The 25,095-nt window shown below is 39.2% G+C and overlaps 1 protein-coding gene and 1 pseudogene across 1 annotated transcript in view; both read right to left on the reverse strand.

The window, feature by feature from the left end:
- Nucleotides 1–25,095, reverse strand: part of CFAP54 (cilia and flagella associated protein 54) — a 290,017-nt gene that overhangs the window by 117,125 nt on the left and 147,797 nt on the right. The window contains exons 37-43 of the mRNA XM_025882575.2: nucleotides 18,713–18,936; nucleotides 18,157–18,292; nucleotides 14,148–14,256; nucleotides 6,133–6,285; nucleotides 3,777–3,971; nucleotides 2,028–2,115; nucleotides 1,514–1,723 (exon numbers count right to left, since the gene is read on the reverse strand). Of these exons, the coding sequence (XP_025738360.2) occupies nucleotides 1,514–1,723; nucleotides 2,028–2,115; nucleotides 3,777–3,971; nucleotides 6,133–6,285; nucleotides 14,148–14,256; nucleotides 18,157–18,292; nucleotides 18,713–18,936 (1,115 nt within the window). The remainder of the gene's footprint in view (nucleotides 1–1,513; nucleotides 1,724–2,027; nucleotides 2,116–3,776; nucleotides 3,972–6,132; nucleotides 6,286–14,147; nucleotides 14,257–18,156; nucleotides 18,293–18,712; nucleotides 18,937–25,095) is intronic.
- Nucleotides 22,907–24,308, reverse strand: LOC141374139 (translationally-controlled tumor protein pseudogene; annotated as a pseudogene).

The raw sequence follows: 25,095 nt of genomic DNA on the forward strand, positions 1-25,095 counted from the left end.
TGGTGAGGATGTGGAGAAAGGGGAACCCTCCTACACTGTTGGTGGGAATGAAAGCTTGTACAGCCACTCTGGAAAATAGTATGGAGGTTCCTCAAAAAGTTAAAAATAGAACTACTGTACGACCCAGCAATTGCACTAGTAGGTATTTACCCCAAAGATACAAATGTAGTGATCCAAAGGAGCGCCTGCACCCCAATGTTTATAGCAGCAATGTCCACAACAGCCAAAGTATGGAAAAAGTAGAGATGTCCATCAACAGATTGATGGATAAAGAAGATGTGGTATACACACACACACACACACGCACGCACACACACACACACACAAAATGGAATACTACTCAGCCATCAAAAAATGAGATCTTGCCATTTGCAATGACATGGATGAAACTAGAGGGTATTATGCTAAGCGAAATAAGTCAATCAGAGAAAGACAATTATCATATGATCTCAGTCGTATGTGAAATTTAAGAAACAGAACAGAGGATCATAAGGGAAGAGAGGGAAAAATAACAAGACAAGCTGGAAAAGACCAGGAAAGAGATTCTTCCCTAGAGCCTTCAGAGGACAGCACAACCCTCCCAAGGCACTGATTTTAGGACTTCTGACCCCCCAAATTGTAAGATAATAAATCTGTGTTGTTCTAAGCCACAAATTTTGTGGTGATTTGTTACAGAACTAGGAAACTAATCAGTATGCACTATGACCTAAATTATGCCCCCCAAATTCATATGTTGGAGTCCTAACCCCCAATAACATCAGAATGTGACTAAGATGGGGCCTTTAAAGAGGCAATTAGGTTATAATGAGGTCACTAGGGTGGGCCCTAATCCAACATGACTGATGTCCTTTTAAGAAGAGGATATTAGGCCACAGACATGCATGGAGGGAAGACCACATAAGGACACAGCAGGAAGAGAGCCATCTACAAGGAGAGGCCTCAAAAGAAACCAAATCTACCAATACCCTTAGATAAGAATTCAAGAATTCAAGCCTCCAGAAACTGTGAGACAATAAATTCCCTACCAACTGGTCATTTGTTATGGCAACCCTAGCAAACTAATATAGTATGTCATGTAATTCTTGCCACCACAGTTTACAGATGAGAACACTGAGGCTCAGAGAGAATAAGCAGTGAGCCAAGGGTCCCAGAGTCAGTAGGAGATCCTCAAATAAGGCCCAAGTTGGCCTGCCTCACACCGTTATTGTTGATTCCATACCAACTGTTCATTCACTCATTCATTCATTCCACAAGTAGTAATTAAATGCCAACTCCATGCTAGACACTCAGGATACCCCGGTGAACAAGCAAAGATTTGTGCCCATGTGGAGGCCCACATCCGGGGGTGGGGGTATAGATGGCCATAGATAACAAACATCTCAAATAAGTAAACTGTATAGTTCTGTATGATATGGACATAGCTGTCCAAGAATCCCATGCATCTGAGGCATGGCGCTCTACATGGCACAGTGGGCACCCCACAAAGGGAAGCTCACTCCATTGCCACACTCACTGTGCTATCTTTGCTGATATGACTGCTCCTTGCAAACATCCCCAAATGCCAACTTTTGACAGAAATTCCTCACTATAATCTTTGGAACCTGGAGGTGAATAGCTTTTGGTGGCATCGGTGAGCGAGGTACCAAACTCTTTCCACGTATACAGCACATCTTCTTTTTTGAATATGTCATCAAGAGCTTGACACCAACATCTAAAAGCAGCCCTAAAAGAAAAACAAACATCAAGCAGCACGTTTTTCAAGGTCGATGTTATTAAATCTATCTTCCAAAAGAGGAAGCAAATGCACTGAAGAAGTATTTTAATTGAAATGTTAGAGAATGAATCTGTACCATTTATTGCTCATAACTGTTTCTCTCAGGTAGCATTTGGTGAATAAAATGTAGCAATGGAATATTATCGAAGAGCTAAAATTTATGAAAGACAATTTTTTCTTAATACTTAAAAATGCTTTCCAATAAACAACCAAAAAAAGTTTTCCCTTGTTCCACTGACTCCTAAAAATCTACCTTTTCTTTCCAGCAAAGACGAGAAGGCTTCCAAGTTCATGCAATGCCTGAACTTTAAGACTTCTTTGATGGCTGACTTGGAGAACATCTGTATTTTAGTCAAGTAGAAGAACAAATGTCAGTTCCTAGAAAATATCTTCCTCATAGTCTCAAGAATATTTAAACTGCATCATTCCTTAACTGTGTCCTTAACTGCAACTAATACTGCCTTCACAGGTCTCCTGATACATATACAGAAAGAGAGCAAATGATATTCTACTTGAACATTGTGGAGGAAGAGATTGGATCTAAGAGATAGGAAATGTGAGGAGAGTGGAATAAGAGTCAGGCAGGGGGAGGTGGTGTCCAAGAGAAATTCAGAAGAGGCATGCTAGGGAGAAAGGGTGGGGTGTATATGGACATGACGTGAGTGGCTGGACTATGGTTTTCTTGGGAGTGTGAAGAAGGAGATAGTGGTAGGACAGTGGAGGCGTCTAAATGCCTGGTGGAAAAATGTGAACGTTATCCTATAGCGGATGGGAAGCCTCGAAGCATTTGATGGGATAAGATCACAGCTTATCAGATTTTTCCTTTGCCCAAATGCAAAAAGAAGCACATCTTTAATAGCATCTGAGGTTTTGTTTTGTTTTGTTTTGTTTTCTGATAAATGCATAAATTCAGAGAGGTCTAGCAAAAACAAAACAAAACCTAACCAACAAGGCAGTGGTTTTGAATGAGGTTAGTCCTGACTCCTACAGGGTATTTTAGAAATCTGAGGAAGCTTTTGTTAGTTGTCACAATGGGGCATCTCCTGGCATTTTGTCCAGAGACACTGGGTGGTCTGTAACACACAGAAGCTTCCCCTACAATGAAGAAAAAGGTGAGAAACCCTGTTTATAATTGCCTGAGTCTAACCTCTAACTTCATTTTACATAGAAATAGGGCATTTTTGCATGTTTTCAAAATTCTCTGAATTTTCCAGAAATGCAACCACTCACTGTAGTGATTTATTGTATACTGCACACAGATTTATTTGCCATTTTAGAAAAACACTGTCACTAAAATTAACAGTGCTGATAGTACTTGCGTCACCAATACAATTAAGCTGTTTCACTCTGTATTTGTAGCTATAACATTCATGGTGATTCAACACACAGGATATGAGCATCCTGCTTCACTAGACTCTCTAGTGCCTGAGCACTTAAGTGCCACAAATAGATTGTTTTGTTATAAAATAATATTATTTATCTTTATTTTATATTTAGAGCTTCATATTTATTGTATGAAATAATGTGTGTAGAGAGACTGTATTAAATATACACTTTATTTCAGGAAGTAAAGGGGGGGATTATTAAATGTCTGTTATAAAAAAAGGGGGATGTTGGGTCTACAACATGGATTGAGTATATTCTGCTGAATTTGTAGAAAAGCCAAATCAAACAGAAAGACAAGGAAAGTGGGATCAGCTAGGGCAGAGCAAAAGAACACAACAGTGGCCACATTCCAACAAGGGGTTCACAGATTCATTCAAAGGAGGATGAGCAGAAGAGGGGCCTAGAACCTCACCATGCTGACAACCCAGGCTGGGAGAGTGGAGACTGGGAGGGGCTGGAAGGCTCTTGTCCCAACACTGCTCTGGCCCTGCCTACAAGATTCTAAGTTCAAGCTCTTTCATCTAACTTTTCAAGGTGGCATTTCAGGCCCAAAGGCAATCTCAACATTAATGTGCAAGATCCTCCTGAAAATGAATATATAATGAATGAATCTTACCAATGGTTTCATAATAAGAGGAAATTACGAGTCCCAATTGCGAATTGGGAAGTTTACTTTTCTCCACTGAACTGAAAACTCTGAAGTGTTCCTGAGAGAGGTTGGGCGGTGTTGGCATATGCATCTCTTCTGTCCCCAGGCAAAATTCCACCTTTCCAGTAGTAAATTTCGAATTGTTTATTCCTCCTTTATCTCCTAAATTCATGGGGGAAAAAATTTATTTATTTACTTACTTTTTTTAGAGAGAGAGAGCACAAGAGCTAGTGAGGGGGGTGGGGGGGGCAGAGGGAGAGAGAGAATCTTGAGCAGGCTCCTCAACCAACGTGGAGCCTGACACAGGGCTCTATCTCTCAACCCTGAAATCATGACCTGAGCCAAAATCAACAGTTGGTTGTTTAACCGACTGAGTTTAGCCACCCAGGCATGCCAAAGAAGAAATTTACAAAGGAGATAGAAGGGGAAGTGATGAGGAGGGAAAAGGTAGAAGAAATGGGCAGGGAGGAAAAAGAAAAATTCTGTGTATAGCTGAGATTTCTTTGCAGTTTGAGGGACGTTGTTTCCTTAAATTTAGTATCTAATATCATTTCTGAGGAGCTTAGGTACGTGTGTATGGGCTCTCTACCTGTTATTTCATAAAGAACACTACAGAGGGGCAGTGTGCCAGAAAGTAATGTTAAGATAATGCTTTGCTTCTCGTGGGGATTCTGGAAGTTACATGGTTTGGGTTTGTCTTTTTTTAAGGGCTTCCAACAGTAAGATGTTAGTCTGCCTCTGGGGCAGAGACCTCTGGGGTAGAAGCAACCCACAGTTAGTTCTCACCTAAGGGGGAGAAAGTGGGAAAGAATCGCTCTCTTTATAAGATCAGAGAACACACAAGAAAAAAAGGAAAACTATTCTAGGGGAAGTAGTCAAAAGCTACAGAGGAAGAGAAGCTATTGTAGAGTTTGAAGTCTGCAGCCCAAGGACTGGGGATAAACTGCTGAGAATATCTTAATACCAGGTGAGATGCAGGGTCAACCAGTGTAATCCATTCTTAGGAATTATATTTGCTTTTTTTATTCATGCCCTTAACCATTATTAACATATGCCATAATTGAAAGAAGTTTAAACATAACACAGAGAGCTAATTTAATATGTGAGTCTATAGGCAATACAACCAAAATCTGTGGGTACATGGCATAGCAAGTGCTTTTTTGGGGTGAGCAGGGGCAGCAACAACAACAAATACTGACATCCATATATACATACATAAATAAAACTTCTGTCAGTGATTGTAAAAACAAGATTTGATCAGATTTCTGAAAGATCAGTTCAGTGAGTATTAGTATCTCAGGTTTACATTTAAATAACTTTAAAATATAATTACCTTAAGTTTTTAAATTTAAGTTTATTCTTTAAGCTTATTTTTATTATTCCAATAAATTTGAATAGCAAGGATCATAAACATATATTAGAATTTTAAACAAATTTTTAATAACCTAAACATACGTAAGTCAAGATTTTTCCCCACCTAAATTTGAGTATATTCTTCCTCTCTGGGGTTACCACTTAACCACTCAAAGCCCTGCTTTGATTGAGTTCACAGATCAATAAATGTTGAGAAGGGAGAAAACAAATAAACGTGATGTAACCAATGATACTGAATATCTTGTTTTAAGCTAAAAGAAATCTCTAAGATGAAAATCTATGGTATTAATAAGAAATCTTGTTTTTTTCTTTTTTTTTAAAGATTTTATTTATTTATTTGACAGAGAGAGACACAGTGAGAGAGGGAACACAAGCAGAGGGAGTGGGAGAGGGAGAAGCAGGCTCCCCACTGAGCAGGGAGCCCTATGTGGGACTCGATCCCAGGACGCTGGGCTCATGACCTGAGCTGAAGGCAGACGCTAATGACTGAGCCACTCAGGCGCCCCGATAAGAAATCTTTTTGATGCTTAAATTAAAATGCATCTATTTCCTTGACACTAATAAAGTAGGGTTTTGGTAATAGGTTCTAGTTAATTCAGTAGGAATCAAGTCATCTACTTACGAAAATTTTTTTAAAAAGACTACAGCACCATACTTGCAAAGAGATAGGTAAGAACATAGATGTACAGAACCAAAAACAATACTGTTTCTATATCTACTCAAGGGAGTATGCTCATTTCACAGAAAGCATAAAAGCAGATGAGTGAGACAGTCTGGTTGGAATGAGGGGTGTGAGAGAGAAGATGTGATCCACTAGACAAGAAGAAGAAAGTGAAGGGCAGCAGGGAGTGGGCATGTCGGTGGGGAAAGAAGGGACCTATGGCAGAATATGGTGGGTCCACAGGGTGGTGTCCTGTAAGGAGCGAGGGATATAGAGCAAGTATTTTACCTTGTGTCTGAGCAAGGAATAACGAAAGTAATTTTCTGCTGTGTCGGATTGATCTGTTATGATATCTGGATTTTTCCAGGGTCTCTCTAAAACATCTCAAAGTGTCTGTCACATCCACAGGCACACAGACGAGCTCTTTGGCGTGGCTGTATTCTGAAAGGAAAGAGAAGTGTACCGAGGGATGAAATGCTGCAGCAAGCCAACTAGTAGCAAAAGACTTTCTAATTCAGAGAATTTCTTGGTCCCAAACTAAAGCTGCTAAATTCAAAGCCCTGAGGTTTGCAGCAGGTGTTTCAACGTTCAGATCAAATTTTTGTGGTATATTTGAAAGTTCTTAAAAAAAAAAAAAACTTAGAAAACTCTTGATTCCTATGAAATGCAAATAACTTTAGATCTTGCCAATTTTCCTTATGAAGCCTCCTACTTTTTCTTTTGCTGATCATAAAAGATGAAATAAATCTACTCCTTTTCAGCAGCAGCCTCTTCAAAGCAGAGGTGCCTTGGGAAAGAGACGAAAGGAGGAAACAAAGAGGCCTGGGTGGGTAAGTGCTCTCTTAAGAGAAGGGAAAGACGGGTTTCTAATATTGGAGGATGCAGAGGAAAGGAAGATGAGGCCATAAAAGGGAGTGGAACTAAACACAGTCCTGAAAAAAATTGGGCGGAAAGAGGAAATGTTGGCAGAGGGTGGCCGCGAGGTCCCTTGAGCCAGGCTGCAGATTTTTGGCCACACACCATGAAACAGTGCACAAGAGAGAAGGAATATGAGCTTCAGATAATACAGATAAAATAACATGGAATTTACTTCTTCAACAAGTTGAACAGGTGAATGGCCCCTATGAAATCTGAGGCCTTGAGAGTAGTACAGCAACTTGCAAGGGAACGGGGCCACAGGAGGTGAAGAGGTGTGACCTTTGCCCTCAAGAGTTCACAGTCTAGCTGAAAAGATGAAGCATTCTGACCCTGGGGTATTAAACTCTCATTCACAGAGCATTTCTGGTTATGTGTCAAGATGAGGCGGAGAGAAGTGAGAGATCAGCAAGAGGGAGGAAAGGAAGTGCAAGAAAGACTTCGTGCCAGAGGACACACCAGTTGTGTCTTAGAGGAGAGGGAAGATTTGATCAGGAAGAAGGAGGTAAGAGGTTTAAGACAGAATAAGAATAGCTGACATTGACTGAATACTTACACTATACCAGGAACTATTCTATATAATTTACTGTGATGATCTCATCAGATCCTAAAAACAACATAAAAGGTATGTAGTTATATCCTCATTTTACAGATGAGGAGAACAAGGCGTAGAGAAGTCTGTGGTTTCTCTTGCGTCACAGAGCTAGTTTGTGCAAGGAGAGGTATGGAAGCAGGAGTCAGGGTGGCAGTTTGGGGCGCAGTGGGATGTCATGGCCAGTCCCATTGAACAAAGAGGTGTTTTACAGAGACCCGAAGCCCTCGCTGAAAAAGTCACTTTCATCCTTCCCAATAGGGAGCACAGGAAGGGTCTTGAGCAGGGCACAAGTATTTTAGGAAGAGTTAGCAGACTGCAACAGAAAGAGGTTGGTGGCTGAGAGACTACAACACTGACACCATTATTTGAACTCAACTAAAATGGTAGCAATGGGAATGAGGGAGGGACGCAGGGAACAGTCCAATGTTGGAAGTGACAAGAGTGGTTAATTGGTTACTCGGCAAAGAAAAAAGGGGGGTGGGAATTACTTCTTCCCTGTCCTTCCGGGGCCAATGGTCTTGTGTCCCATCTAGCTGGAAAAAAATCCAAGCAATCCAAAGGATCTTCTGCAAACCCCCACCAGTGGTTCATGTTGGTCTAGAACATTCTTCCCTCAGATATCCCCATGCCCTGGCTTCCTCAGCTCCTTAAGGTTACTGCTTAACTTATTTTCTCAGGAGGACTCCCTTGATCACTGTATTTAAACTGGTGATCCTGGTTTCCCAACTTCTCTCTTCTCCATTGCATTCGTCATCCTCTGATGTACTATGTGTTTTGTTTGTTTATAGGTTGTCTCCTGCCACTAGAATGCAAGTTCCACGAGGGCAGGGAGATTGTCCAGCATCAATTTTGTCTGCTGCTATCAATCCAGACCTATAACAATGCCTGTTACATGGTATGTGCTCAGTAAGTATTTGTTAAATGAATGAATGACAAGTTTTCAAAGCTAAATGGCTGGGATAAACTTGATTAATAATCACTTATATAGATCTTAATCTCAGTTAATTCTCACAGCACCTTACCAACTAGTAGGGGTGGATGTTACTCACACTTTGCAAAGGAGGAAAAGTGAACTTGAGGACATTAACTTGTTTTAGGCCCTTATAAGACAAGAAAGACAACCAGTGTTCAAGTCCAGTGCCTTTGCCAGATAGTTGACCAGAGGGCATCAAATCTTGGGTAACTGGCAATAGGCCAGATTGGAGGCCTGCTAATTTGAGTACAGAGACCTTTGAGACTAGGACAGAAATAAGCCTAAGAAAAGTTAATGAGAGAAGCAGCCTGGGGTCCACAGGGAGGTCCTAATGGAATCAGTGGCACAGTTACATTTTATGGCCATAGAGACATCTTTCAATCTACTACAATGCAGATTGAAATGTCTAGAAATCCTGGAGGCTCTAGTCAAACCAGGTACATGGCCATGTTGAGAGAAGCACTTGTCCCCCCCACCCCCCAGCAATTTCACTCTTGACACACTTGCCTACCACGCACTGAAGAGAATCAAATACTTAGGTGACAGAAGCTCTTACTAACTTCCCAGGCGCTCTCTTCCACCCTACCAATTTCACTCTCCTGTCCACTTTGTCTTATGCCCGCCATCTTGCTCTCTCAGTTCCCTTCTCTTCTACCCATGCACAGTCCTGCATGGTCCAGACAAGGAGACAAGGCATGCCCTGACTCCTCCCACCCCCACCCTTATGCACAATGCCCTAAAGATGGTAAGGTTTCTGCTCCGTTTTTGTTTTTCCTACAAGAATTCGTGAGCTTGGCTTTTATCTTTTTCTCCTTAGTGAGTCAGGGAAAGAAGCAAAGACAGCAAAGGAAAAGGCAGAAGCTGGAAGCCCTCACATATTAATAGTTTGAGACAGTTACCTTCTCTAGACCTTAATTTTCAATCTCTGTTAAAATTGGAATGATCATATTCACCTCCAAGGGTTATTGTTTTAACCTGTGTGTGAAGTGTCCAGCATAGTGCCTATCAGGGAGTAAGCATCCAAGAGGTGGAGGCTACATATTGGCTGTTAGTCGTGTATTTTTAAAACATATATTGAGCACTTACTAGTATTAGGAGCTATGCTAGGCACTGAAGAAATATAAGTGAGCAAAACAGACACACTCCTTGCTCTCACGGAGCTTTCATTCTGGAATAAAACTTCACAAAAGCATGCTTGTATTTGGGGACAATCAAAAGGACAGGAGGGACGGGAGATGTTGGGGACAGTCTTCTTTAAAATGTGGGGTCTGAGTAAAATCATCCTGCTACTTTTTATCAAGTATCCACTCATAAATCATTCCTCCTTGTTTTTTTCCTAAACTATATTTCATTTTTTTTTCCCAAGCCCTAGAAAACCGTCTTTCTTGTAGTCTAACTAGGGCTCTACTGGTGATTTTGTGACTATCTACACAAGACAACTAGTGAAAGCAATGAAGAAGTATCGTTAGCTTCAGAGGCCTGTCCTTTCCTCTCTGTCTCAAGGAGAGCTCCTCTCTGAAGACTTTCGTGAACAATTCAAGAAGCTATTTCAAAGGCACTAATAACCTCAACAGTTAGAAATAGGTCAGAAGAAGAAGGTGAAGGAGGAGGAGCGTGGGGAAGAAGGAGAAGGAGGAGAAAAGGAAGAAGAGAAAGAGGAAGGAGGGAAAAAAAGAGAAGAATTACTATGTCTCTTATTGTCCTAATGTACTCATTAAACTGAATACCAGGGTGCCTGGATGGCTCAGTTGGTTGAGCCTCCAACTCTTGATTTCGGCTCGGGTCGTGACAGCAAGCCCCGCATAGGGCTCCAAGCTCAGCAGGGAGTCTGCTTCAGGATTCTCTCTCTCTCCCTCTGCCCCTACCCCCATGCTCCCCCTCTCCCCCCCCTCTCTAAAATACATAAATAAATCTTAAAAGAAAAAGAAAACCTGAAATACTAACGACTCCTGAGAGATGGGTCAACCAAGGAAGAATCCCAGGGAATACTATAAAATTTGGGCTGCTTTCTACACAATTGGTCATATTAATCCAAAAGCCCAGAGTCAGTAATAAAACACACCTGCCAAAGGTTGAAAATTCAAACATACCTGAAGACTGAAGAACCCTATCAGAGATAACTTAAATACCAATTAGGTCAAAACTCAAGAAACAGATCCTAGACAGAATGCAAAAACAGCTACAATAAAAGGCATATTCATAGTTATCTCCCCTGTGAAGCTTAACAAGCAGGCAAGTTACTCATCCATACAAAAAATAATCTATAAAGTGAGGTATTCTCACTTCTCCACATCCTACAGAGACTATACCAAATTACATATGCATTATTAAATAGTTAGAGGGAGAACAGAATGCTGTTAAATAATGAGAACACCAAATGTTCGTAGGCACTGGAGCATTACAATATCTGTTCTGAAGAATTAAATGTATCGGGCATTACCGCGCAATGCTGTTATGCCAAAAGAAAATCTATGATGTTCTAAAGCAGCAATCTGGTGTGGAAACCAGCAAGAGTATACTTGGTCTTTCCAAAGTACTGCAAACATGTCATGATGACATACCTTAGACCCATCGTGCTTATAAACATGTTAATGATCTGAGTTCAGGACACTGAAAGAAAATTCACCCTCCTAAAAATTTGCCAAATGAGCCCAAAAGCGTGGGCCAAAATATGCTCCTAGTCACAGAGGTCCTAGAGTCTTATAAAGAGCTGTAAGTTGGATGCCAAGATTTTAATGATAATGACTCAATGTAAGACTTACAATTAGTATGCAGGATCATCTAAAAACTACCATACTATCACAGGAAGTCAGAATCAAGTATCTGTCTCCCCATGACCACTGATGTATAGCAAAATTTTTCTGAGTGCTATCAGTTTAGAGGAGAGACTAACCTGAAAGAGGACAAATGGTGAACAGAGCAAGGAGTTTGGTGGAGCACTTACAGGCTGAGCAATCAGACAGATGAGGGTTTGAACCAAAGTTCTATTTACTAGTAACATTTAATTTTCTCATCTGTAATGTAAGCATAATATCTACCCTCTAAAATTATAAAAATTTAAAAAGCTAATGGTTATAATGTGCTCAATATAGTACGTGGCCCAATTCATTATTACTGCCACTACAATATTTTTTAGACTTTATCCATTCAAATATTCCTGCTGTAGTCATTGCTCAAACGGACTATAGCTCCACCACCACCGAGAATCAACCTAAATAATTACAGTAAGCTGATCCGACCTACCTTCCTTTCTGTCCCACCACCTGCTATCTTACCTTTCCAAATGTAGCTTTAACAACTAGAAGGCAAAGTACTTTTCTGACATATTGCATCCACCATCTATAAGACCTACTGGTCACACATGCTAGGCATGATTTTCTTATCCCTGAAGTGCTAGTCATCATATTTGATAATAAGCTTTTTTTGACATATTTTCTCACATTTGTTGCCCATTCTTTTTAGGATGGAAGGGACAATATAAATCACATTCTGAATTGTAGATCCCAAATTGACAGGTCCCCAGAGGTTTGACAGATGTGATCAAGAAAAGAAGAACATAACCAGGATGAATCACACTCTGATTGGACCTCCATTATTTAATAAATATGAGGGGATAATCTGATTTATCGTTGCTGGTAAAACCCACAAGTTTGTGGTTACCAGCTCCCTCAACAGGAACCTCTACACTGCTCTGAAGCCCTTCCATCTTCTTTCTATTTCCCTGAGGGGCCAAGCCACTCTTTCAGATTCCTCCTGAAATCTCCTACCCTAGCAACCTTGGCTGTGCTCTCAACCCCTTTCTTTATTAAGAAAATCTTCAGTACCCAATGAGAATACCTTCAACTTCTGCCCTTACCACCTATAAACTTCCTGTTTTGGGGCCCATTCTCTCCTTCCCTTCTGCCCTAGCCTCTCAGTATGGCTCCTCTAGAGGGTAAATTCATGTTCTCCTTTCTGCCTTGGAAACAATTATGGAAACTTGTGTCAAGATGGAGATTCCATCAACCTATGATGAGCAGCAGCTCAGTACTCAACTCATCAAACACAGTAGCATGAGCAAAAAAAAAAAAAAAAAATGGACTAGCCCTTGTGTGAAAGCAATGAGATTTGGGGGTTGTTTATTACTACTGTATGGCGTAGCCCACTTTGAATGACACAGCTTCCAAAGTGAGGCCATCCTCAGGTCTATACTCCATAAAACTCTCCCTGGGTGACCTCCTACAAGCCCCTGATTTCAACCACCACCAATATATGGATAATGAAGATATAAATCTCTGCTGAATGCCTGACTGGTCTATCTAACCATATACTGAATAGTTCTACTCAGGTATCACCCTGGCACCTCAAACTCAGTACTTCTTAAGTAACTTCCTCTGACCTATTCCCCCCTTCAGTTTTCCTGTAGAGTAAATACATCACATCCATCTAGCCACCCAAGCAGAAACCAAGGCATCTTGGACTCCTCCCATCCTCATCTAACCAGTATAGAACACAGTCCTGGGGACTTACTTCCTCAGCCTTTCTCTCATATCTGTCTACGCTTGTATTCTCCTCACCTAAGTCCAGAGCCTCATCACATCTTTAATGTACAAGTTAGGAGTAGCTGCTCTTCTGCTTCCATGTGCTGTGCTTTCAATTGATTCCCTACGCTGCTGCCTGAGGTTCTTTCCAGAGCGCAAATGTGATCGTTTCACTGCCCTTCTTTAAATCCTTATAACTAGTTCCCTTCAGCCCTCCAGATAGATCTGCATCTCTTTATCCTGCCTTCTAAGGCCTTCTGCCAACCTTTCTAACCTCAGCTTTGCCTTTTCCTTTTTCCTTTAGCTCTACCAAATTACACAGTCTCTGCACAGCGATGCTGTTTACTACTACTGCTTACAGTGGAAAACAGCAGGGGTAGCCATAATATGACAGATCTTATCACTCTATACCACAGTCTCTGCTTTATCAGTCTCTTTCAATGGGTTGTAAATTCCAGGATAACAAATCTTTAATCTCAATAAATCTTTAGTCTCTTTGTAGTCTCAGTACCCAGTATGGCACTTAACACACAGTAGACATTCAGTAAATGTTTGCTGAATGACTGAATGGCCGCCTAGCTGTCTCAATAAAGGAATAGATGATTACATACCTACACACACACATACATAAAATCAATAGATAAATAAATGAAAGAATCCTATGGCAAAGGGAAGATCTGCATTCCTTTCCCATACCAGAAACAGAGGCACATGACAAGCGCAATTGAGAGAAAGCATTATGCCCCATTTTCATCTTATTCTATTGCTTCAATCCTATAAGCTGCACTGCCAAAATATTCCAAGAGGGCTTCTCGGCTGAAAGCAGAGGAGTCATGACGTCCCCTTGTCTTCTCCTGTGCTGTAGTGAAAAGACCTGCAACTTAGCCATGATACAGCCAAGAGGAGAACAATCTACACTGATTATGGGAGTGGGAGTTACTATGAGAGTCAAGACAGAGCTTCAAAGAGAATAGCAACAGCTCAATTCGAAGAGTTCCCAAGTGAAATAAAAACAGGGGGAAATGTACACAACTGTCCTTTTCATGCTTATTTTTCAAGTAATTTTCCGTTCTCTTTTTCCTTCCCTTCTTTAATTTACAGATCAAACTAATAAACACGTTTTCATTCCCCTTATGTGACATTTATAGCAACATAAGATGGTAAATATCAAATGGGTTATTTTCAGTCCAATAAGCCTGCAAAAGAGATTTTGCAAACATTTTAATTATGGAAGAGCTGACATGCAGAACACAACAGCAAACCTTGCTTTAAAAAAGCTTTAAGCTAAAATGGTTCCAACCTGAATAGACAAACTTTTTTAGGATATCTGCGCAGTTTTCTGTGCCTGTTACTTCACTGGTTGAAGGATTAATCTTGAGCTGCTTCCCAATGAAATTTCGGCAGGTTATCTTAAAAAGGAAAAAAGGAAAACAAATACTATTTGGTCAGGTATTTATGGCTAAAAATTTGTTCAAATGTTTATCTTATTTTTCCCTTGTCAAAAAGAAGAAATATAAAAGGATGCTACAAATAAAAGCTAGCAGAGTAGCACTTGATCATGACAACTTTCATGAAAAAAAAGCAGCCACATAACTTTTTGTATTTCTTTTGTTCAGCACAGCTGGAGGAGCATCAGGCAAATTATGTAGAGCAATTAGAATATGATTTTCTGATATTCTATAAATCCACTAGTCTAAATATATCTTCTATTATGCAAGTTGAAACATATCTAAAATACAGGCTGCTTTGCCAGTGGCTGATTTTTTCCACCCCACTTATAATGAATGCAATTTAAACTTCCCTGGTGAAGTTTTTCAGAACTAACTTCCTCTGTAGTATTTTAAAAATTTATTTTCTAACAGACACTTAAGTCCTAAAATTATAAAATATCTGAAATCAGAAAAATCTTAGACAAAAGGAAATTCTTTTAAAAGGTCCAAGAACCGGGGCACCTGGGGGGCTCAGTCAGTTAGGCATCCAGCTCTTGATTTCGGCTTGGGTCATGATCTCAGGGTTGTGCTATCGAGCCCTGCATCAGGCTCCATGCTGAGCATGGAGCCTGCTTGGGATTCTCTCTCTCCCTCTGCCCTCCTCTGCTAGTGGGTCACCTGCTCTCTCCCTCTCCCTAAAAAAAAAAAAAAAAAAGTCCAAGAACCTTTGTTTCTCCACTCCTATTCCTTGAACTAACCTATTTCTCAAAATACAGACCTCTCTGAATCTGTCTGATGTAGATGCTGCTTCTTTATTGTCCCTTGTAGGTACTTATACAATGAGATGTAAACAGTCTAATAAAATGCAAATTCTCTCCCATAGCCTAATAAGACCCTCTTTGACCTAGTCCTTCCCACCTCCCAGCTTCATTTAATAAACCTTAATTGAACACTTATTATGTGTCAGTCACTATTCCAAGCTCGAGGATAATACAGTGAACAAAGCAAACAAAAGTCCCTATATTTATGGAACTTATTCGAGAGGGGGTAGAAATATAATGAAGAAAATAGAAGGGTACATTATAGAGTATATTAAAGAGTTATAAATGCCGTAGAGAGAAATGGAGCAAACAGGTACATAATTTTATATAGGACAGTGAGAACAGTCCTCACACAGAAAGACTAGAAAAAGGTGAGAAAAAATCAGTGTGGATATTTGGGGGAGAAGCGTCCCAAGCAGGGGAGCAGCAAATGAGAGGATCCCAAGGCGGGAAGGCTTAAAGAACAGAGCAGCTGAAACCCGCAGGGGAGTATTAGGAGATGAGTGACTGGAGATGACAGGGGAATGTGTGGGGCATTAAGGCCATGATAAGGATGTTCACCTTATCTCTGAATCAGATGGGAAGCTGCTGTAGGGTTTAAAGAGGAGGAACGGCATGATCTGACTTAGGTTTTTAAAGGGTCATTCTACCTGCTGCATTGAAAATAGACTAGGCTGGAGGCAGGGATTCAGGGAGGTTGGAAGCAAGAAGACTAATTAGGAAGTCATTGCATGAATCCAAGCAAATGTAACAGGGGCTTGGATCAGAGCGGGAGTGGTGGAGGTGGTGATAAGTGGTCAGATTCTGAATACATTTTGAAGGTAGAAGATTTGATAACCACTTTGAAGTGGGGTATTGAAAGCAAGAGAGGAGTCTGAGACGTCTCCAAGGTGTCTAGCCTGAGCAACTAGGAGAACAGTGTTGTCATCAATTGAAGTGGGGAAGACTTGTCAGAACAGGTTTGCTTGAAATATACTAAATTTCAGAAGTGTATTAGACATGTTAATTAGGCAGCATGATGGTTTTTTGATGGGTCAACTTGGTTAGGCTAAACTATGAGGACAAAAGGGAGGGAAGTATCCATTTTGCAGCATACACACACTTCATCCCAGCTATTCAAACACTAATCTAGCTGCCACTCTGAAGGGATTTTGCAGATACTAATTAAAGTCCCTAATAAATTTCCTTTAAACTAAAGAGATTATCTTCGCCGGCCTGATCTAAGCAGGTGGGTCACTGATGTGCTGCTGGAGGGTCTCCAGACTCCAAACAGCATCCAAGTCTACTAACTGGATCACCCCTCACTGACTGCCTAAGGATAACAGCTTCTGGCCACACCTGTAAGTTTCCTTCCTGCTCACGATCCTGACTGACCACCTTATAATTTTGGACTCGTCTGGCCAGCCCCCACAATCACATAAGCCAATTCCTTGCAATAAATCTTGATGGATATATGACAGATAGAAAAACAGATAGACAGACAGACAGATAGATAATAGATCCTACTGGTTCTGGCTCTCTGATTGAACCCTGACTGATACAGGGAATTACATGTCAACACAGAAATTCAGGAGAAAGGTCTAGAGTGAAGCTGTAATTTCAAAAGTCATTATCATAAAGACAGTACTTAGAGCCACAGACTGAATGAGCTCACCAAGGGAGAGGATGTGGATAAAGAAGACAGGAGGACCAAGAACAAAGTCCTGGGACACACTACCATTAAGACAGTGGGGAGAAGAGGAAGAAGCAAAGCCCCCCCGTTTTCACTCTCGCCCCTATCTGTGACATTCCAGCCACTCAGGCCTCCGTCTTGTCCCACCTCAGGGCCTTTGCCCTTATTCTTCCCTTGGGCTGGAAGGCTCTCTCTTATGTATGGCTGGCCATTTCTCATCGAAGGCTACCGTTTCCAAGAGGCATTCCAGATTTCTACCTCCCACCCCACCTATCTCTAACCCATGGACCCATTTTAGTCTCTTCAGAGAACTCATAATGATCATAAACCTGTTTATGTATCTGTTTACATGTTTATTATCTGGCCCTACCTCCACCCCTCCAAAATTAAACTCCATAAAGCAAGAACTCAGACTGTATTCTCATTGTGTTAGAATACGCAGGAGGCAAGAATATGCAAGGGCCATAAGGAACCTCTGTGAGAAGAAAATGGAGCCCTCACTGTGTGGTCGCAACACCCCAAGCACACAGAGTGGTATGGGAGGTGGGACTAGATTTCAGTCCTCATGTACACTGGGGGCCCTGGGCCAGGTCGCAAACTGTATAACTGTATGCCATGGTTCTGGTATTAGATAGTCAATACACATTTATTAAATTAATAAATGAAAGAGTTTACTTCCCTTTCCTCCACCTAACTCAAAGATGCACCATGATTTTCATGGTCCTTACACACTTTCACTTTCATGGGCCCACACCTCCATAAAAAATATTAAAAATTGTATCGTATGATTATGTTGGCATAAATACAAATACAGTATTAGTAAAAACTAAAGCCTTTTCTTTGACCTAAAAGTTACTTTTTTCTTCACATTAAAAAAAATTAAAACATTTAGTGGGCCTCTAAAAGTTTGGTGGCTCTAGACAATGTCCTCATTGTGCCTAATGAATATATCAGCTCTGGCCTGAATGTAAGTTTCCTATTTATAAGGACTTAATTTTTGTTTACCTTGTACCTGGAAAATATTGGCATATAGCAGGCTTTCATTAACGTTTGTTGATTTAAATGATAAATGCCTAAGTAAAAATAATATTTATCTGATCCCTGGGGTGCCTGGGTGGCTCAGTCAGTTAAGCGGCTGCCTTCGGCTCAGGTCATGGTCCCAACGTCCTGGGATCGAGCCCCACATCGGGATCCCTGCTCTGCGGGAAGCCTGCTTCTCCCTCTCCCACTCCCCCTGCTTGTGTTCCCTCTCTCGCTGTGTCTCTCTCTTTCAAATAAATAAATAAAATCTTTAAAAAAAAATATTTATCTGATCCCTAAATATTTGTATTTTATACGTGCACTCCTCAGAAATCACAACTGCATGAATAATAGAGACAAACTCACCTTCTCTTTGTATTCAGCCTCATATCTTGCACAAGGTTGTTGGGTAACATCCGGGCCATTGAACTTGGATATTCTTAGAAGAAGCTGACGCTGTGCGTACACCAGGAGTGGTGTCACTTGCTCTGTGTATCTCTCACTAGAAAGAGGTAGAAATACATTAAAAAGCAGACATTAGTTAAAATGCATTTTTTAAATGGAAGCTTGTCCCTGTACCTCTGAAATAAATAATACATTATATGTTAAAAAAAGAAGATAGTAGGAAGGGTAAAATGAAGGGGGGAAATCGGAGGGGGAGATGAACCATGAGAGGCTATGGACTCTGAGAAACAAACTGAGGGTTCTAGAGGGGAGGGGGTGGGGGGATGGGTTAGCCTGGTGATGGGTATTAAAGAGGGCAATGGAGCACTAGGTGTTATACGCAAACAATGAATCATGGAACACTACATCAAAAATTAATGATGTAATGTAGGGTGATTAACATAATAAAATTTTAAAAAATAAAAAAATAAATAAATGGAAGCTTGTCACTTTTAATTGCCCTTACAGCAATACTTACTGTGAAATTGTATTGAATTGGATAGCAAGTGATACCAGTGTTTCCCATTTTTCCACTTGATATAAAAGTTCCAGAGATTTCAACACAAAGTTATGGATCCATTTCAAATCAACCACATTTACATCATCCAAAAGATACTCAAAATCAAGGCTAGAACCACCGTTATCATTTTTAATATTTCCATAACAGCTTGGAACACTGAACTCCCCTTTTTCTTCAATAACCTGCGAGTAGCACATGGAAAAAAATGTATTTTCAGATTTCACTACACATTTTTTTTCTGAAAACTGAATATGATAGAAAATATAACAGGAAAAGAACTGAATATAAAAAAATTTAAATGTTTTTATTATGCAAATCAAAGCTTGAACATTGTTACTCAAAAGAACTTTCTATGATGATGGAAATGTGCTATGTCTGTGTTGCTTGATATAGTAGCCACCAAGCATGTGTGAACATTGGAGCTACTGAAATATGACCATTGCAACTGGATTTTTAATTTCATTTAATTTTAATTAATTTAAGCTTAACTTTAAATAGCCACATATGGCTAGTCATTACCATATTAGACAGCACAGACTGAGGTCCATAATTCCTGGTCCACAGTCACTACCTATGTAAGTAAGGACATTAAATGAGTAAGATAAAGTTTTGAAGAACAGGTTTTAGTATATGCAAATTATTAAGTTTCCACAATACATTGGTTACATTCATCAGTCTGCGGCATAATATGTCCAATTCCCTGATACAAAGGTCAAACCTATGGAGAAGGAAATCTTCTAGAAAACCCTGTTTTTGCCTAAGTCAGAGGTACTATGTAACTAATGTATTCATTTCCCAAGAGTCCCTGATGCATCTGTGTATATCCTTAGAAATTCTTGAGACAAAAACAAACAAACAAACAAACAAAAACCCTTAGATCCACCTATAAGCCAGGTTGCAGCCCAAGAAATAGTTGGGTAACTCAAGACCAGCCCCTCTTAAACTGGTGTTACTATTAAGGGTAATCCACGCATAGAGGAGGGAAGGTACCAACCTTCCTCTACCAAGTAGAGGACAAATATCGCTAACAAGATTCATGGTTCTTGAGGTTGGAAGAGACCTAGGAAGTCATGTGGCTGTGCAATGTAATATGAATGCCTCAAGTCAGTCTTGTGTAGGTGTGAATAATAGGTGTGCCATATGTGACCCATGTGGATTTCCCTCCTTAGCACAGTCACTGGCACACGGGACATACTCAATAAAGGGTAGTTTCCATTTTGTTGATGTTATGAGCTCCATCCTTCTACCCACTGATTCTACAGTAAGACTTCCAGCAGCACAGAGCTGCATAAAGGGTTCTCTCCATTTCCTTGACTTCAGGGTTCCAAGTGGAGGCACTCTTGGCCTTTACCCAATCCACTTGGTGAGTGTAGAAGAAATCAAGTCTGTCCCACTCAACTTTTCCAAGGTGACTGCTCTGTCAGAGCCTGCCTGCCTATAGGATGACATATTCTTTCTTCAGACATGGGTAAATTTCCTGGGTCCAAATGAAATAACTTTCCTGGGCCATCCATGAAGAAGAAGGATATCTGATATCAGTTAGTCATGCCTATGCCTACATGGTAAGTTTACTTCTGGGATGAAGGAGGGGGAAGCCCTCTGTGGTTACTATATCTTCCAATATAGCTTTCCTCAACAACAAAGCATTGTATCTCCAACCATCAAGAGAGAAGGAAAAAAGTATTAACTATTTACTTCCTAATTTTGATAACATTACCCAACAATATTGAGAAATAAGCAGCACTGGCATTTGGGGATGAAAATAGCATATGGAAAGTGAAGTTTCTGGCATGGTCAAGACAAGTCTTTATACTCTGAAGATTAAGTATGGGCCATGTGTAACTTAAAAAAAAAACTTTTTATTAAAGAAAATTTCTAACACTTACAAAAGCAGAGAAAATAATATCCTGAGGCCCTATGTACCCACAACGAGCTTCAAACAATTATCAACTTTTGGGATCTACTTGGTTTAATCTGTACATATACCCACTTCCGCCAGTACTTTGAATTACATCCCCCAAATTATATTAATCTATAAATACTTCATCATGTGTCTCTAAAAAGACAAGAATTATTTTTACAGAAACATAACCATAATAATATAATCCCACCTAACAAAAGAAATTAGCAAAAAAATCCTTCAAAACATTATTGAATAACTAGTGTTCACATTTCCTTTATACTTTATAAATTTTTGAGTGCATTAGTTTGGAATGGGATCAAAATAAGGTCCAAACATTGCATTTATGTCTCTTAAGTCTTTTTTAATCTATGGGTTTCATCTCTTTTTTTACTTCAATTTTTTTGTTGAAGAATCCAGGTTGTTTGTCTTGTAGAGTTTCCATGGTCGGAATTTCTACTGATGCATCCCCATGGTTTCATTCTAAATGTTTCTCTGTCTCCGGATCTTCTGTAAGTTGTTGGTTAGATTTAAATGCTTGCCCTGCTTCCAGTTTGATTTATTTTTTTCCAACAAGTATACTTCACTGGTGCTGTTCATCCCCCCATGAATTCACAAAGAATTGCAAAATCCTGATATTCTAATTTCAACATTCTTTCTTCAGTTATTACCTGAAAATTCTATAAAGAAAAATTTCTCTTCCTTGACTGTTAACTATTTGGTTATCCTCAAGTATAATTCACATAGAAAAGGTAATCAGACTTTTTTTTTTCCACCAAGGAGTCCTATTTCTTTTATTGGGAAATGGTTTTTAAAGAACCCATCTGGGTGCTAAGAGTTATTTCTTTTTTGAGTCTTTTGAATTGTTTCGACATCTTTGTAAAATATTGACCATATGTATGAGTCTGTTTTAAGAGTCTCTTTTTATTCCATTGATATGTTTCTCTTTATGCCAATATCATACTCTTCTAATTACATCATTGATAAACCTTGATATCAGGTAGGGAGTTTTCCAAATTTGTTCTTTTTAAAGATTTTCTTGGCCATTCACATTTCTTTGCATTTGCTTATAAGTTTTAAAATGAACTTTCAATTTATACTGAAAAAAAATGTCTGTTGGAATTTTCATTAGAATTTCCCTGAATCAATAGATCAAATTGGAAATAAATGATATCCTAGCAATATTAAGTCTTTTGGTTCATGAACATGATATATCTCTGTGTCTATTTAGATCTTCTTTTTTTCTGCAATACATTATAATTTTCAGTGTAAAAATCTTATATGGATTTCCTTAAATATATTCCTAGAAACTTGATATTTTGAATGGTATTTTTAAATTTTCATTTCCTAGTTGTTTTCTGTTAGTACAAAGAAATTTTTTATATTGACTTTATGTGCTGCTATTTTGTTTACTAGTTCTAGTAGTTGCTTTACAGAGTCCTTAAGAGTTGGAATTTTCTATATAAAAATTCATATTATTCCCTTCCAATCCGCATGCTTATCTGCCTTATTGTACCTGTCAGGATCTCTGGCATAGTATTGAGCAAAAGTGGTATGAACAGACATCCTTGCTTTGTTCCCAATCTTAGAGGGAAGCTCACAATATTTCACCATTAAGTATGATGTTTAACAGTAGATACTACTTTTTATCAGGTATTCCTAGTTTGCTGAGAGTCTTTAACATCAATGACATTGTTTTTGTTTTGCTTCCAATTGTATTAGTCTCTTTTTATTCTTTTGATAATGTCTTCCAGAGTTAACTACTTCTGTTTGTAGGTGATGAAATGTATAATGATCCACTTTACATTTGGCACTCTATAAATATGGTCTTTTCCTTTACTTCAACTTAGAATTAAGATTTGTAATTCTTGTTGTTGTTTTTTATATACCAGTCCCAGAAGTGTTTCCCCTGTAAAGTTATCTGAAGACAGTCTTATGCTTTCTATTTGTGGTCTACAACCAGGCTCTATCTTCTCCAGAACACTATAAGACAGACTTAGTTTAAATACATATTAAATTAAGAGGTATTCTCTCAAATAAGTTTAAATGCATTTTATTTTTAGGCAACCTACATGATATGGTTTTTTTCTTTTAAAAAAAAATGACTCCACTCCAAATAAATCAACATTAAAATAAATGAAGAGATCACGATGACATCACCCAATTGTCCAAGTCCTGGTGTTGTGTGGATGTGTGAAAAGCAGCAGCCAGTTATGATGACAGGTGATAGAGCTAAAGTAATTGCCATTTTGTTAACATTTTTTCATTTATAAACCATCCTTAAAGAAAATCATATATAGGGCTGCACCATCCTCACGGTAGTCCAGCAGAGCAACCATGCCATCTGAATTCATGTTTTCACCAATAAAGAACCGGTAATTTTGAAATAGCAAAGATATGCTTTATTTGTCTGCAGCCTCTGCTATAAAAGGTTTACACTTTCTCTCTTTTTTCTTTAAATTTTTTTATTGTTATGTTAATCACCATACATTGCATCATCAGTTTTTGATGTAGTGTTCCATGATTCATTGTTTGTGTATAACACCCAGTGCTCCACGCAGAACGTGCCCTCTTTAATACCCATCACCAGGCTAACCCATCCCCCCACCCCCCTCCCCTCTAGAACCCTCAGTTTGTTTTTCAGAGTCCATCTTCTCTCATGGTTCGTCTCCCTCTCTGATTTCCCCCCCTTATTCTTCCCCTCCTGCTATCTTCTTCTTTAATTGAAATGGACATGTTTATCACACTATATTGCCTTATATCACCATTATATCACAATAACATATATTGCATTATTTGTTTCAGAGGTACAGATCTGTGATTCAACAGTCTTGCACAATTCACAGTGCTCAAAAGGTTTACACTTTCTGATCCCTGTTCTTCAAGTTTGCCTTAGACTGATTTCCTATAATCTATGATGTACTTTTCATAGGCTTCATTTGTGAAGCTTGTTTCCTGTAAGTAATGGTTCCCGACAACATCAACACCAATGATTACTGTGCTTTCAGTACCTTTGCATTGGGGGCCTTCAAGAAGTCCATTTCCATCAATGGTACCTTCTGTCCTACTATTTTCTCACTCACCTCCAGGCACAGCTCATGTGCAACCTCCTGAATCTTGTAGATGTCAGAGAACATCTCATCATGACTGATGAGGTCCAGGTAGATAATATGACGACAGCCAGAGAAAGAGAACAGCTGCCCTGGCTTAGCAGGAACCCAGAATTCAGAGCAAGAGCAATGCAGCTAGAGCAGCACTCAAGGGGAGGGAAAGCAGGTGGAAAAAGTGATATCAAATTTTGTAAATGCTTTTGCTGTATCTATTTCAATGGTCAAATAATTTGTCTCTTTTATCCTGTTAATATGGTGAATTATCTTGATCTTTATTTTTTTTTAAGATTTTTATCTTTTTATTTGAGAGAGCACACACGAACAGGGGGAGAAGCAGATGGGGAGGGAAAAGATGGGGGAAAGAATCTCAAGCAGACTCCACACTGTGTGCAGAGCCCAACATGGTGCTTGATCTCACCACCCTGAGATCACGACCTGAGCCAAAACCAAGAGTTGGACGCTTAACCAACTGAGCCACCCAGGCACTGCTTGACTGATCTTTAAATGTTAACCTTACATTTCTGGGATAAGCCCACTTGATCATCATTTGTATAACTGTAGATATTATAGACCTCATTTGCATATTTTATATATTGCTGGGATTGATCTGCTAATATTTCATTAAGGAGTTCTTTGTCTATGTTCATGAGGGATATTGGTTCATACTTCTCTTTTTGATATTTTCTGTCAGGGTTAAGCTGGCTTCACTTCTGAAAAAAATTTTGTGCATGATTTATGATTTTGTCCTTATATGTTTGCTCGAATTCTGCAGGGAAATATTCTGGGTATGGAGTTTTCTTTATCTCGAAGTTCCTAATTATAAATTCATTTTCCTTAATATATTTAGGGCAGTTCATTTTTTCTATTGCTTCTTGTGTTAGATTTAAGCTGTGCTTTGTGATAAACATGTCCATTTCATTTAAAGTTATCAAATTCATTAGTAAAAATTGATCATAATATTCTTTTTCTTTTAATATCTATAGGATATGTAGTTATATCTCTCTTTCATCACTAATGTCAAGTTATTAATGCTTTTCTTTCTTTTGTTCATCAGTATTCCTAGGATTCTGCCAATTTTAATAATCTTTTCAAATGATTAATTTATTAACTTTATTAATTTTGTTTGTTTTATATATAAATTATGTCTCCTCTTATTCTTTCACTTATTTTCTTTGTTCTTTTTACTTACTCTGGATTTAATTTGTTCTTCTTTTTTGAGCTCCTATAGGTGGACACTTAGATAACTGATGTTATATCTTTCTTCTTTACTCTTAAACATTTAAAACTATTAAGTTCCTCTACATACTGGTTTATTTGCATCCCACAAATTT

Source organism: Callorhinus ursinus, unplaced genomic scaffold, assembly GCF_003265705.2.
Source record: "Callorhinus ursinus isolate GAN/ISIS: 27379988/994484 unplaced genomic scaffold, GSC_fseal_2.0 scaffold14, whole genome shotgun sequence".
Lineage (NCBI taxonomy): Eukaryota > Metazoa > Chordata > Mammalia > Carnivora > Otariidae > Callorhinus > Callorhinus ursinus.